Source organism: Diorhabda sublineata, chromosome 2, assembly GCF_026230105.1.
Source record: "Diorhabda sublineata isolate icDioSubl1.1 chromosome 2, icDioSubl1.1, whole genome shotgun sequence".
Lineage (NCBI taxonomy): Eukaryota > Metazoa > Arthropoda > Insecta > Coleoptera > Chrysomelidae > Diorhabda > Diorhabda sublineata.
The window spans coordinates 36,619,508-36,634,392 of record NC_079475.1 but is presented as its reverse complement, the minus strand read 5'-3'; the positions used below and the strand labels follow the sequence as shown (position 1 = coordinate 36,634,392).

Here is a 14,885-nt window from a genome sequence, read left to right as displayed (position 1 = left end):
CACATCTAGCTTACAACACACAAAAGATTAAACTAATTAAGCCATTTTTTTGTTTATTAAAAATAAAACATTGTCGTAAATATATTCATGGTTTAAGTCCCATATATATTATGTGAGACGGCTCTAATGATAAAAACTGTTTATTTTGGGGTTTTTAAATATTTTATCTTCTATTTCACTTTGAGTTTAAGAGGTATGATTCTTCAATATTCTCCGGAAGTACATGTACGCCGAACGCCAGCAAATAACAGCTCTTATTTTGTAAGATTTTACGATTCCAATGGTGCTTACTACTATAAACAAATCAGTGTAGCCGTAGCTTAGATTCGCATCAGAGTTGTTCCAACAAAAAAAACATGAACACAGAAGAACAAAAAATTGTCAACATTTACATGCAATTGAAAACTGAAACAATTTATTGAAAAAAGTTTATTGAAACAAGTTTATTGCAGTGTACATTTACGTGTTTTTTAGTTGCATAAGTGTTTTAAAAATGGACTAAAAGTCATTGTAGACTTCCTTCCCGGTAACGCGTCCACATTAAAAACAAATGAGTGTATAAAAAAACTGTTAATTGATTAGATGCTATCTTTGAATATGTATTGATGAGACTGTAGAAGATGAAGAAACCATACGGACGAACAAGTTATACGCTATCTCATTCAACTTTGTCTATCAAGAGGTTTATAGTCAACTTCAGCATTTCAGAGCAGAAACATTTCTTTTTTTCTACGCACTTACGCCTTTAGATTTCTACTTGTTTCCTTGCAATCAAAAGAACAAATTTGATTCCGTTGAAGATATGAAATGGAGAAAGGCAAACATACTGAAGGTTTTGGTGTGACATTGTAAGGATATAAGAAGGGTGTATATTCAAGGTAATAAATAAAAATAATGGTAGGTTTGTTCCACTCTGTTAGTCAGGACCGTTCTTGAAATGGTTATTGGAAGCGTATATAGATATAGAGAATCCGTTCGTATAACGGTAACCGCCGGTTGGAACACGTAATCTCTATTGCGCAGAATCGTAGCGCAAAATCATTGTACCAAAGACGGTTTTTTGGTGGGTTGGAACGAACCTAGTATATCATATAACGTAATGAATCATAACCCACACTGAAGAGGTTTGCAGTGATTCATCAAGTAAGTTATAACCATAAATGCAAGACTATAAAAATAACTGCAAAGATACGATTAGATAGAATTATTAATAACCTTAAGTAAATTATTTGATAAATTGGATGATGATATATAAAGTGATAGGAGTGGCTAAAATATTTTACAATGAAAATCTTTTTTTTTTCTATTTTTCATGTGGTAGGTGATATTTATATTTGCCGTTACCAGGCGTCCGGATAAAGCTGGACATAGGCTTTTCATTTGCATGTCCGGTGTCCCGCTTGTCCGGCTTCTGTTAGGCTTTGTATATACAGTCGACTGTCAGTCGCTCTGGCAGTTGGTAGTCCCGCCCTATAGCAAATGTTTGATTAACTGCAAAACCTGAACAATAACAAAGAGAACCTCGGTTTTAAGAATTTCTTGTCAGTATTACTTTGCGATTCCATGACGTAAAGCAAACGTTGCAAAAGTTTTTTCTTTAATACACACCTGTTAACGCTGTAGCTAAAATGTTGGTTGGAGAATTTGATTTAAAACATTTGATCTGTAAGGATTTTAACAACTGCATTTTGAAAGAAACGGAACTCTTATGTTTCTGCTGACCAAAAATTGAATAATTATTTTTATTGTTTAACTTGAAGAGGAGTTTTGTTTTGTTTAGATTATTTTTTTATTTTGTTTTGCTTCGGGAAGTCGTATTTGTGCAATTTCATTTCATAAGAATTTAACAATGTTTATCTAGATATTTAGACTGATTTGACATTTGTTTTTTCTAATATTTCATTAGAATTTAACAAGATTTATGGTAATAATTTTACAAACAATTATTTTTTTGTATCTATTACTACTAAGACACACAACTGGATAATCTAGGGTGTCTGGTCTTTTTAGCAAACTTGCTGGTTTGTCCGGTTTGGCAATTTGGCAACCCTAATATATTCATAGTGAATGTCAGTTGATATTTAAATAAAGACAGAAATTGGGTTGTAACGCCAATAATAATTTTCATAAAAAACCTATCATTTATTTAAATTGATATAAAATAAAAAAAAATAAGAGGTGGAGAATTTGTGAAATCAATTTTCATTTCTATTATTAATTAACAAGTTTGATGCACCTTTTAATTATCTAGATGTAGTGAACTTGTTCTTCTTTACGTAACATCCTACTATTCTAATTAAAAGACATTAATAGTTCGTTTCATATTTTGTTGGACAACCTGCGGCACAATTCCATCTATTTCGCAGTAAACAATTTTTTGCTATTCGACAACATATTATCGCAATACGTTTTCCTTTTACTATAAGTTGTTTGTTAATTATTGTGACATGATGGTGTCGATACATCTTCTCAGAAAAAAAAGAAAAGAACAAAAACTTAAAAGGGATATTTCATCAGTTCTTTGTTTTTTAATGAATTCAACATAAAGTGAGGTTACGTACAAATAAAATTTTTGTTCAAAAAACGAACGTTAAATACAAAGAATACCAGGCATATAGGCAATTTCATTACAGAAAGGAAAATAGTTTAGTCTGTGCTTTGTAACATGCATTTGGGTAAGTATCTCTTTAACATAATTCAATAATTTACCACAAATAGTCTTGCCAACTTCTCTAGAGAACATTTATTGAAATATTTGTACTCGATTTTAATCCACTTTCCTCATTTTTATTGAATTACAAAATGTCGACGTACTGTCTAAAATAAAATTAACGTAGTTCTTTTTAGTTTTTTCAATTCAAATTTATAATTTATTTCTTAATATAAATAACTCTAAAAGAGTACGTACGCTTTTTAGTGTTTTTGAACTGTATCTTATTTATGTTTCACGAATCAAATTATTTCGAATTGTATAAAATCCTTAATTTATATCTGTTGAATTTTGTGACCCATAAAATGGAGAGATTATTTAATTCACACAAATAAAACGCAATGTTTCAATGAGAAAAGTATTTCTATATTTCATATAAAACATACTTTAAATAAATTCCACCATCCTAGTATGATCTGGGCGAATGTCCGTTAGTCCCATAAGCTGAATTGACATTTCCCGTGACAAGTCCAGCGCTTGCTATCAAACCATTACCATATCCATAGTCGTATCCAGCTCCAACTCCCCCGCTTACCGCAAAGTTGACAGGTACTGAAGAAACCACTTGAGACACAAGAGGTCTAGAGTTAATGACGTCAACTCGAGATTGAGAACTAGTTGCCGTCGGTATAGATACTACAGGATGTGCAGCTACAGCTAAAGGTGCGGCTGATAATACGGCTACAGGGGGTGCAGCTAATGCTACAGCTGGAGCAGAGGATATAGTTACTGGAGCTATTGCCGAGTTGGCAATGGAAGTACTTGTAGATTGCTGGAAAAATTAAGTAAACAATGTAACCCAAACTCAGTTAAATTAGATTACTAGGTCAAATTCAAAAATTAATTTGGTGGTTTATTCTAATTCACACCATTTTCATGCAGATCATGTAATTTTAGATCCATTCGAAAAATCTCTGGAAGTGACGGTTTAAAAGAGTTATAATTTAGTTTTAATTATGAAATTTCTTTATCAATATTAAGTATGACAAGTTTTAGAAAAATGAGAATGAAATCTAGGAGGGACCAGTTATTGTCTGTCAATAAAAACGAGTTTGAATCTTATATACTGAAATTGTTGGTGTTTTGAAAATTTGTCGGTTTATTGGCAAATCGATGCGACAAAGGAACCAATTAATAAATATTTTAAGCATGAGGAAACCAATAACTGACACCGCCTCGTTGGTAATGCGTTTGCTTTGGTTACAGATCTGTACTAATATTGACATATCAGTCGTTTAAATAACAATTCGATTAAATGTACTTTTTGAAAAATTAAATTTGAGTGTCAACGCCATTGTGTTGATCATCTAGTACTCTCAGTGACTACCTATTAATTACGAACAATTTAACTAATTTTAAACATTCATATAGTCAATTAGGTAATAATAATCACAACTTGAATTCAAAAAGTATCTGGTGTTTCAATAATAAACGATTTCCTTCCATTCAGTTTTCAATGGCTGGATTGAATGTGTGAAATTTGGAAAGAGTGGTTGATTGTCTGGAAAGTGTAGTAATGGACTAATAGTTGAAAATATACGTTATATACCCTCACAGACATTGAATAATCGTTTTTGCATTTTCTCACAGCGTGACTGTTTTTCGTCGTTTATAAACAATTTTTGACTCAGGATTTTACGGGAGGCCTAAAATATACCAACAATCAAGAGACAGAAAATAACTTGGAAGTACTGATTCAGGTGTTTTCTTAAGGGTATTATTCTGATCTGTGTTTTTACAGTATCTTAGGGATGTTAGCATTCGGAGTGGAGCATTGAAATAAGCTTAGGATAAAGTTAGATGTTCAAAAATATGTTACTTTGTCCTTTTTTTAGTATTTTTTCAAATCTGAATTTGACTTGAGACACCAGAGGTCCAAATTTTACTAGAAACATCCTGTATAAAGATATATCTATTAGAAATTTATTGTCACAATGATGTTTCGAGTAATTGTACCAGTCCTTAAAGTTAAACCGATGGAAAGACACAGTTAACAAAATATAGCTTAACTAGTTGCTCTAAACCGGTTCTGGAACGGAAGTGACGTTTGCGAGTTTATCGCTATGTCGTAGTATCCTTATCGCCATGTCTGACCGCAGCATCGATTAGGAGGGTACCAGGACGGAAGTGACGTAGTACTAGTCTCGAAATACGGGGTGTGTTAAAAAGAGGTGACGTGACGTGTTTTGCAAGGTGATAACGGCCGACTTAATTTTGCCAACTAACAAAATACTCCGTATTTCAATTTGGTAGACCTACAAAACACGTACGTCGGCCGTTATCACCTTTCAAAATACGTCACTACACCCCTATTTTGATGTTAGGCTGCGGTTAGGCGTCTGATAAGACTACTACTACGTCACTCCTGTCCTGGTACCCTCCTAATTAATGCTGCGATCAGACATGGCGATAAGGGGATACTACGACGTAGCGATAAGCACGTAAACGTCACTTCCATAACCTGTCTAGAGCATTTACTATAACAATATCCTGTTGGTAATTTTTATTCCTGACAAAAACGCTGTCAGTTGAGGATACCTGCATGACAGTACCTAGCTCAACATTTCGAATATACTTGAGTAAAATTACATACCTGCGATACGGTACTTCCAGATCCTGTTCCTAATACACGTCCATAATTGTTATATCCGACTCCTAATGCCAAATGTCCAGCATTCACTGCAGTGGCTACTAACAAAACTAGAACAACTCTGTACATGTTTTAAAAATTCTCAAATGTTTCTTTAAGATTTCGAGAATTGAACTGATAATTATTGTAATATCAGTAGAGTATTTATATGATCGTAGACATTCTGAACAGAGTATCCTGTTTCAAATAAAAACCAGTACGTTGTTAACTGGGTTGTGATATATGGGTCATATTATACTTTATACACATGTATATGTATAAGCTTTCCATTACTGTTTACAAGGGCTTAATGAATGGAACAAAATATTCAATAAATCTATTAGATCATAAAAACGACGAAAAAAAATTGTATATATGTGTTATCATCTCTTCTTGATTCATGGATGCCACCAGAATCCTCTAATCCCATTATTATAAAATTTCTATTGACTTACTCAGTACTACAAAGGAAACACAAACATTTAGGAAAAAAATATATTCGTTTTTCAAGGTAATATCCTTTTAGCTCCATACACTTTTCCCAGCGATTTTCAAGTTTTTAGAATAAGAATCGTCAAGCTCCTCAAAATAGCCATTAACTGCCGACATCACCTCTAAACTAAATCTGGTGAATAGTGTGTATGAGGTAGCAATTCAAACTTTAATTTATTAATTTTTGCCATTACAATAACGGAGGTTTGAGTTGGTGGATTGTATTGATGAAACAATACTTTCCTCTTAGCCAAATGTGGCCGTTCTTGCTTGATTTCTTCACTCGAACGTTGCAATAAGTTCGTATAAACTTGCCATTGATAGTTTTTCTTTTTCTAAATCTCAAAAATTCGACACAATCACCTTGTATGCGCATGGAACGGTCTTTGTCTTCTTAGAAGCTGGTTCTCCCTTTTCAGTCTGTTTTGATTGTTTTTCTGTTTCGCGGTTTCATCCATGGTTATGACACGGCAAAAAACTAGGCTTTATTTCTGTGGAACATTGCCAAAAACTTGATAGAAACATCTTCACGACGCTGTTTTTATTCCATTATGAGCAACCGCAGCACCCATCTTGCGCACAGCTCTCTTAAGTCCAAATTATCAGTTAATATGCAAGGTACGCACTTTTTGAAATGCCTCTTTCAGTCGACGATTATCTATTACTATTTTGGATTTTCTGGAGTCGTCACTTCATTTGCTCCACCACTGCGATGTTGGTAAACGCAGGTCGTATGGCGTTGGTTGGTCTAATGTCTTTAAAATAAAAGTATTGTATCATATAACGATGACTAATTTTTCCCATGTTTACAAATCTCCAAACTTGAAACATATACTGTATAGATTGTAACTATTGTAACTATGCTGTAACTACCGTCATCTCTAGATCAGATTAAGTACTTTTGTGACCATCCTCGTAAAGTAAAATAAGATTTTGAAGTGGAAATGTGTTGTAACGTAACTTATAAAATGAAAATTTTCTACAAAAATGATGTCTTGCCCGTTTTCATCATCGAAGAGACAAACATCTAAGTACGTCGTAGTGTCACAAAACTTCCAGTATATTTTTCAATCCAATCTATAAATGCCACCGTAGAACTGGGTTTTGCTAGTTTCAACTGATCTTTTCATATTTTTGCTTAAATTGATGAAATTATTAATCAATACTGGAATTCCGTAGTAAATGGTGAAGAATAATTTTTGATATTTGTTATACATGAAACATAAAGGTATCAGCAACAGCTCTGGTTCTAAGTTTTCTGACATCTAGCGAGTTTATACATATATATAAAGAAAGCAATTGGAATACAGCGAATATTTCAATAAACTTTGATCCAAAAATACGTTGTCCCAGAAGTATATGAACTTATCTTTCTTTTCTATGGAGAGATTTTCTCCAAAGATTGAAGGGACACAAGATGTTGCGGATTCCAAATGCTAAGAAAACAATTGGAATATAGCTAGGATTTCAAAAAACTTTGATCCAAAAATATGTTGTCCCAGAAGTATATGAACTTATATTTCCCTCCTTTGCAGAAATTATCTCCAAAGATTAATGGAACATAGGATGAATGCAAAGATTGAAAAATATATTTTACATCCCTTCAATCGCGTTTTGTGAGAAAAAGACTAATTGAACCATAAAAAGGCAGCAGATCATTTTGTAGAGTTAGCTTTCATTATCTAGGAACAATTTTTTAAAAGTATTTCAGTATGAAAGGATAATCACGAAATGCACTTTCTTGTTTTAAATACAAATTTTTTTGTTTTGCTTTCCGCCACTCCTTTTTCGGTATTCCAACACATTTCACACTTCTGGCTATGTTTTGCCCCAGCTTTCTGTGGTATCATATGGTCTATTAAATAGATAATTTTGATAAAATCATCTGTGAAAATATTAGGATCAATAGTTGAAATGATTGTAGGATTTATGTCTATGATAGAGTAGTTCTTGCTTCGATTTATTTCAAGCTTTTTCTAATAAATCACATCTTAGAAGGGAGAAAGTTAGGTTATGTTTATGAAACTTCTAATTACCAGTTTATTTTGAAGAGAAAACGTTTTATATCCATACGCCAATAGCTCATTTGTAATAATTTCTTCATTGGTTTTATTTAACGCCCAGCTATTGAGACCTGTTTTGATTACGCTATAAATATAACCTCATCATGTTATGCTAGATAGGATATTCTTCAGCATTTGGGTTTAAATATTTATTGTAAATATTTAGTTCATACTATATCAATTCGAGCGTTTTTTCTTTTTATATTAGAAACTTTTTTCTTCGACACTAACTATAAAAATAGAGAAAGATTTATTTTTAACGCCTTACTGTGAGTGGTAGGAAAAAAGCCGAGCAGAGGCGGTAAGAAGTGAAACTGTGGTTTAATATAAAGTAGGCCGCCTCGTGCAAATCCAGCTTTCAACAAAGTTTTAAACGCGCGTTTTAAAGTTTTCATGTCAACCCAAGAAAAGCCAAGTTACATCAATAATGTAACGAAAAGGACGAAAAGAGAAACATCCCAAAGTCTCTTGTATTCTATAAAGATATCAAGTGCTGACATGAAACACCTACTAATTCGACTGTCCTTACCCATGTTTAATTTCGTCGCAGCTAACGTCACATGCAACTTAAACTACCATCAAAAATATCTGGGAATTTGTCATGTTTTGACAGCAAAATCAAAAGACAGAAATGGCGAGGTTTGTACTGAAAGCAAATGCTCAAATAGAAGCTGATAGACGTTTGCTACAATTCGAATGTTATGAAGATTATTTAGATTCGCTTACCACTAATCAAGACGAGTGCTATTTACAAAGTATTGCAGTTAGTAGAACTATAGCAGAATTAGGTAAATAACTCAATGTATATTAAACACTATAAAATCCTTTGTAATGTTTTTTATTTAAACTTTATCATTCTCTTCTTCCTCGCAATCTAGCGCCACTATTATTGTTTACCCTATTCAGTCATGTAAATATTGAGTTCCTTCTTGAGCCTTATTTTTTTTGCCTCTTTTACTCAATCTGTTGACTATTGAATTACCTCTTCGTTTGAAATGTTTCCTTTTATTTTCATATTATTCTCTATCTTCCGACTTATTTATATTTATCCATTTCTTATACAGTTTTTCGATTCTTCTTTATACCATTCTTCATTTGTGACTTTTATTTTTGAAGGATATAGGAGTTCTGGAGAAACTTTGAGCAAAAAACAATTTGAGAGAAGATTAGCTGCTGTCCTCGCTTATCTGTTTCCACCTTACAAACCATACGAATTGTCCAGTGATGTTCTAGTTGGTGGAGATGCTTTGCAAATGGATTTAGCACATAGAGAACGACCAAACCGTGTTGGCATACTATCAACAATAATTTTTTTGAAATATATGACCAAATCAGGCTTTGAAGTATCTGGTTATATAGATTATGCTGAGAAATTGGTCAAAGAAGATTGGAAACCATTTTTTCAAGGTCGGTAATCACTTTTTGCTTACAACTAAAACAAATTTTTTCATTATAAACCTTCCTGGGATTTTTAATATCGTGGAAGACGAGATATGGCCAAAGGATATTGTTAATGTGTGTTTCAACTTACTGTTTGGACACAGTTCTGAATAAAAGAGTGTATTGAAGACGAAGATGAATAAAGTATAATACCAGAAATTGGAAATATATTATGAGGATATGTAGACAAATCGACAAACCCAAAATATACAAAAGACAGTTCAGCATCATGATACTATAAAAAATCACCTAAGCAGTAAGTGAATCTCTTTAATAACAATAGAGTATGGAAAAAACTGATGCTTGAAGTGCTAAAAGAAAATCTTGCTGACATGGACGTGGACAGCAACAAACCAATCAATGTAATTGAAAAATTTGTAGGGCATCTGGCTAGTGTGGAAGATGTAGAACATTTTTCATCAAGTTAGATTATAAAATGGACTTTTTCTTGAATGTTAAAACAAAAATAACAAATTTTCCGTTCTATTATTCCCAGATGCCTCAAACATGATATATGTGAGAGAGTTGAATCCAGGAAAAAGCAAATCCCATTTGGAGGTTATATAAACATATTTCTAACGCTCTTTGAGCTATGTTCTTGATTACTACACCTGAATTTCATTTCTTGGTTCAAGATATTGTTTGAGTACTTATCAATTTTAGGTAAAAAAAGAGTGGTTCCCAAGCCTATCGACCTCGGTTACTATCATTGGAAATCGGGAAAAGTCGTTTGCAATGATTCATTAAACTATAAAGTCAAACAAGATCCTCAAAAAGGTTTAATTTTCCAAAACAGGTTCGACCGAAAAACAATAAATCCTGCTCCCGGTGTTGATCCCGGGGATAATACGATGAGAAAACGTGTTTACACAGATTTGTACGAGCTTGTTATTATATTCGATCATTTGGTTAGACAAAGAATTTGAGCTACTCAATATTATATTCATAGCAATAATAAACCTGAAAATTTTATCATGTACACCATTTTGATCCCTTGTTTACATTGAAGTTGAATATACCAACAATTACCAAGGTTATCTTTGTTAAAATTAACGCTCACTAACAAGTGAACAAAACTGCATTTAGAGTTGTATAACTCTTAGAAGAAGATTTATATAACAACACTATTTTTATATTTCAAGCATTCTATGCAAGAAATTTTGATATCAAATTTCTGGACACCTGGTTAAGAACTTATTGAGAACTACAGGGCTTAATGTGAAATTGAGACAAACCATACGTAATAAAAGAACTTATTCTCGTTTATAGTTATATTACAGAGCACTATAAAATTACTTCAGGATTTTGTTAAGAGGTGGTACAATAAATATATAGCCTTATAGCATAGTTAGTATATATTATATTATATTATAGCAAGTAGCAATGAGGCTTGTGAGTTCATTTCGATCCAAGAGTGTATTATTGCAGCCAACTTTCTAATTTTGTCTGGATCTACCTTAAAACGTTACAAAAAGATGAAATGATTAATCAGTATATAATCAATAAAATAAGATTTCTGAGCTCAAACATAGAAGATGTAAAATATTTCGTTCCTCACTCATAATGCAGTATGTAAAAAAACTATATTTTCATATATTGGTAAATGAGAACAAATCTTATTAGATATCAAATTAGATACAGTGAATTTCTATCTGAAAGATATTGCTTTCATTGAAAAAAGTTATAGAAAGTATGTTATGTATGTTATTCAATATATGAGGATGACTGATCATTCTACAATAATTTACGTGAGGAATATTGATTAAGAGGGAGCCGATTTTATTTATTCAGTGAGTGTTTTTGTGAGTTTTAAAATTGGGTTCTGATTAAGCCAGACGCTCAGCAATTCAGGAATTCTATGAAGAACAATCCATGGGCTGGAATCTCCTTGATATCAAACACTCTAATTCCATTTAAGTAGGATGTTCCCTGCTCTTCTGTCCAGTATAATATATGGGAATTACAAAATAGGGGCAGCACTTTGCGTCTGCTCTTTCATTTCTCTCCAAAGTAACCAGATTCCAAATAAGTTTGTCATAGTTGTTCTCAAGCCGCTAAATACAGTGCCACGAGATCTTGTCGGTTGTCTCAGCAGATATAGATGTACAATGTACAACATTTTCTAAAAATAAAAGCAATTTTGAGGAAAAATTGATATTTTTAATACTCATTTTTCCAAAAAAGAAATAGTACTTCAATTAATTCTCAACTTTGCACGTTGATTTGCACTCTACTAGTAAGTGATTCTTGTCCAGGAGCTCTCAACATTATAAATAATATACCAATTTATTTACCAAAAGTATCCAAAGCTACTAATTTCTTAACACTCAAATTCAAATATCTGTGGTTTATCTACTAGGGGCTTGTCATTGTTTTTCATGAAGCCCTCCAAATTATCACAATTTTTAATTAGTACTATATTTAGTGAGTTTGTCAATCTACATCGAATCGAATGTAGGGTCCGACGTTATCTTTGCATTACGGGGATTTGCATTTCATGTGTGTTATGTAATACATTTGAAAGTAAAAGTATTGAAGTGACCTTTCTTGGTGAGAAATATTATGAATGTTTGTAATATAATAGTGAGATATCATATCATTTAAAGGATATATCATATTCCATTTATTCACCTATATATTCTCCGTTAATACTAGCAAATATTATTCAGTTATCAACCAATACAGTTGAAATAAAAGAACTAATTTTCAAAATGTACAAGTTATTGATTTTTACTACAATTTTCGCTTTATGCAGCGCTCGACCTAGCAATATTGGTTATACTTATAGCCTACCAAGTGTTTCGACCTTTGCAGCTCCAGTAGCAGCCGTGTCTCCAACAGTGTCCGTCAATTCTGGTATCAGTACCCAATCCCGAGTCGACTATAGAACGCCTAGTTTTGTTGCTGCTCCTGCTTTAGCTACTTCAGTTGCGGTACCGGCTTTGGCTACTAGTTCAGTTGGGTTTGGATACGGAGGAGTTCCTGGATATGGAAATAACGTAGGATATGGTCTGAATGCTGTTGGATATGGTATAGGTTATGGTCATTAGTGTATAGTTCACACGATGAGTAAGAATATGGAAATATATTATTGATGATGCTAATATTTGAGTTTCATTTTACTTCTTTTTGATGCATTTTGATTTGTTCGTGTTGAGTATCTTAACATAATTTGGAATAAGAAATTAAAGAAATCAAACATGACATTCATTCAAACATATATAAACTTTCACAAAATTGGAAAAAGTTGGTTTAAAGAATAGTTTGTTATTGGAAAAATAAGTTTTTGAAGATAAATGACAGTTTCCTTTTGGAAAAGACAGCTTCGAAGAGACAAGATGATTTTTTGGGCAGTCTTCCAAGAAAAATAATGGATGTCTAAAAAAATAGTATTTGAACAAAAATGATGTTTTTTTTTGGAAAAGATAGTTTTCACAGATAAATGAGGGTTTGTTTTTGAGAGAGAAACAGTTTTTTAAGACAAAAGACTATTTGTTTTCCATGCAAAATGAGGGTTTGTTTTCGAAGGATAACATTTTTTATGGCAAATGGGGAAAAACCAGTATGACAGTTTTCTTTTGAAATAGACAGTTTTTGAAAACACACGACGGTTTGTTTTGGGAAAAGATTGTCTTCCAAGAAATAGAGAGTTTGTTTTCTAAAGAGACAGTTTTTTAAGACAACTGATAGTTGTTGCGACGAATTAAGAAGAATCAAAAGGTTTGTTTTGGGAAAATACAGATTCAAAGACAGTGTTTGTTTTTGAAAAAACCACAGTTTTCAAAGAGAAAAACAGAAAAACTGTTTATATAAAATACTTTTCAACGACAAAATGACGCTTGTTTCCAATATTGGCTAAAACTACCTTTAATACGTTGACTGCCACGACCGCAACGAAATCTTTTGAATCAGTCAGGTTTTGGCAATCGTAGAAGATGAATAGATCTGACGAAGAGCTTTTTTCATTCAATATGCTGTTTAAAGATTTATTAGAAGATGAAAGAAAGTTTTTTCAATATTTTAGAATGACATATGTAAAATATTCTGAGCTTCTTGATACATTACGCCCAGTTTTGAAAAAACAAGTAACTATATTTCGTGAGTCAATTAGCCCAGAAGAGCGATTAGCGGTTTGTTTAAGGTGAGCTATAGTATTTCTTGATCAATCTTTAAGCGAGTAAACTAAATGAAACGAACAGTAAATTATGAGACAGAAGGAAAACTTCATTTAGAAAGATACATTATATTATTTATTCAATTTTAGATACTTATTAACTGTGTTTTGGATATCAGTATTCGGATGTAAAGTAATAGTCATTGGTGCGGTTTCAATTTGAGAAATTTATGGATTTCCTTCAGGCTGCTGCGTATATGTTTGGATTTAGAAGTTTGAACTGATTTAAAAAAAAAGGTGTTATGAATTATCTCGTAAATGGCTTCTGTAACATAAATCTCTTCACGGAAGCCAACTACGAGTTAATTCGTAGCAGACACGCACAGACACGATTCGACCTGTCGCTTATCTAAAGCTAAATCATATATACGCATCCATATTCGTTAGTATTATCTCAGATATTGATATTGTCGAGTGCATTACATTTACGTCTTGAGTACTACGCAAATCTGAGTGATTCCGAATTAGACGGGATTTTTGGCAAGGATGGTAACGACAGTAGCGATTATGAACCTTCTGAGAAAACAAGTGATAGTGAAGATGAAGTCGTCTCCGAACCTGAAGTTGATCCCGAATCTGAAGATAATGTCGATGATTCCCAAGCAACAACATCAAATGCGAATAGATAATTTGTGAACAAAAATTCAACAAAATCCTGAATTATTTATTTTCCAAGAAAAAGTTGGTGTGAAATTGGATACGACAAATTTTACAGTACAAACGCTGGTGGACTCATTTTTTTCGGATGAATTTCTTGCATTACTTGTGGAAAAAACTAATTTATATCCTGCGCAAGAAATTGAAAAACGCAATGAAATAAAAAATCTAATAGGTTATCAAAGTAGCAAGACGTCGGTGTTGCAGAGATGAAAGTTTTTATTGGACTTTTGTTGCAAATGGGACCTTGTAACTTTTCCATCAATTGAACATTACTGGAGCACCAACAAGCTATATAATGTAAATGTTTGGCTTTCACATATGAGTCGAAATCGATTCCAGTTATTACTTCGTTATTTTCATTTGGTTGATAACTCAATACCATCTGCCGACAGATACAAGGTAAGACCAATATTCAATTATTTCAATAATATTATGCGTGAAAACTATGTACCAGATAAAAATCTTTGTATTGACGAATCCATGATGCCATGACGGGGAAGATTGCTTTTCCACCAATATATAAAAAATAAAAAACACGAATATGGTATCAAATTGTATGAACTATGTGAGTCCGACGGTCTTGTAATGAAAATAAAGATTTACATCTTTACATCAAGTTCAGAGATGAATACGTCGTTGATTGGAAAAGAAAAGTCAGCTCTTTATGTTTTTTAATGAATTTTCTGTTCATGCAAGCCTGCATTGATTTTTTGTGTC

At 32.6% G+C, this 14,885-nt stretch overlaps 2 protein-coding genes across 2 annotated transcripts; one reads left to right on the top strand and one right to left on the bottom strand.

Annotated features, from left to right (window-relative positions):
• Nucleotides 1-3,112: 3,112 nt before the first annotated feature.
• Nucleotides 3,113-5,459, bottom strand: LOC130452938 (cuticle protein 65-like). Its single transcript, XM_056792480.1, has 2 exons — nt 5,304-5,459; nt 3,113-3,482 (listed from the first exon to the last, which is right to left on the bottom strand). Exons 1-2 carry the CDS (start codon nt 5,427-5,429, stop codon nt 3,117-3,119), a joined length of 492 nt encoding a protein of 163 aa, XP_056648458.1. The 5' UTR covers nt 5,430-5,459; the 3' UTR covers nt 3,113-3,116.
• A 3,066-nt stretch (nt 5,460-8,525) lies between these two features.
• LOC130440660 (cilia- and flagella-associated protein 299-like) lies at nt 8,526-10,260 on the top strand. The gene is made up of 3 exons (XM_056773922.1): nt 8,526-8,682; nt 9,011-9,301; nt 9,998-10,260. Exons 1-3 carry the CDS (start codon nt 8,526-8,528, stop codon nt 10,258-10,260), a joined length of 711 nt encoding a protein of 236 aa, XP_056629900.1.
• Nucleotides 10,261-14,885: the final 4,625 nt, after the last annotated feature.

Excerpts from the sequence above, each read along its gene's own strand:
- LOC130452938 (XM_056792480.1), bottom strand. The coding sequence starts at position 5,429 with ATGTACAGAGTTGTTCTAGTTTTGTTAGTAGCCACTGCAGTGAATGCT. Across the intron at positions 3,483-5,303 it reads CTGGAAGTACCGTATCGCAG|CAATCTACAAGTACTTCCAT; the intron begins GTATGTAATTTT and ends TAATTTTTCCAG.
- LOC130440660 (XM_056773922.1), top strand. The coding sequence starts at position 8,526 with ATGGCGAGGTTTGTACTGAAAGCAAATGCTCAAATAGAAGCTGATAGA. Across the intron at positions 8,683-9,010 it reads TAGAACTATAGCAGAATTAG|GATATAGGAGTTCTGGAGAA; the intron begins GTAAATAACTCA and ends TTATTTTTGAAG. Across the intron at positions 9,302-9,997 it reads TTGGAAACCATTTTTTCAAG|GTAAAAAAAGAGTGGTTCCC; the intron begins GTCGGTAATCAC and ends TATCAATTTTAG.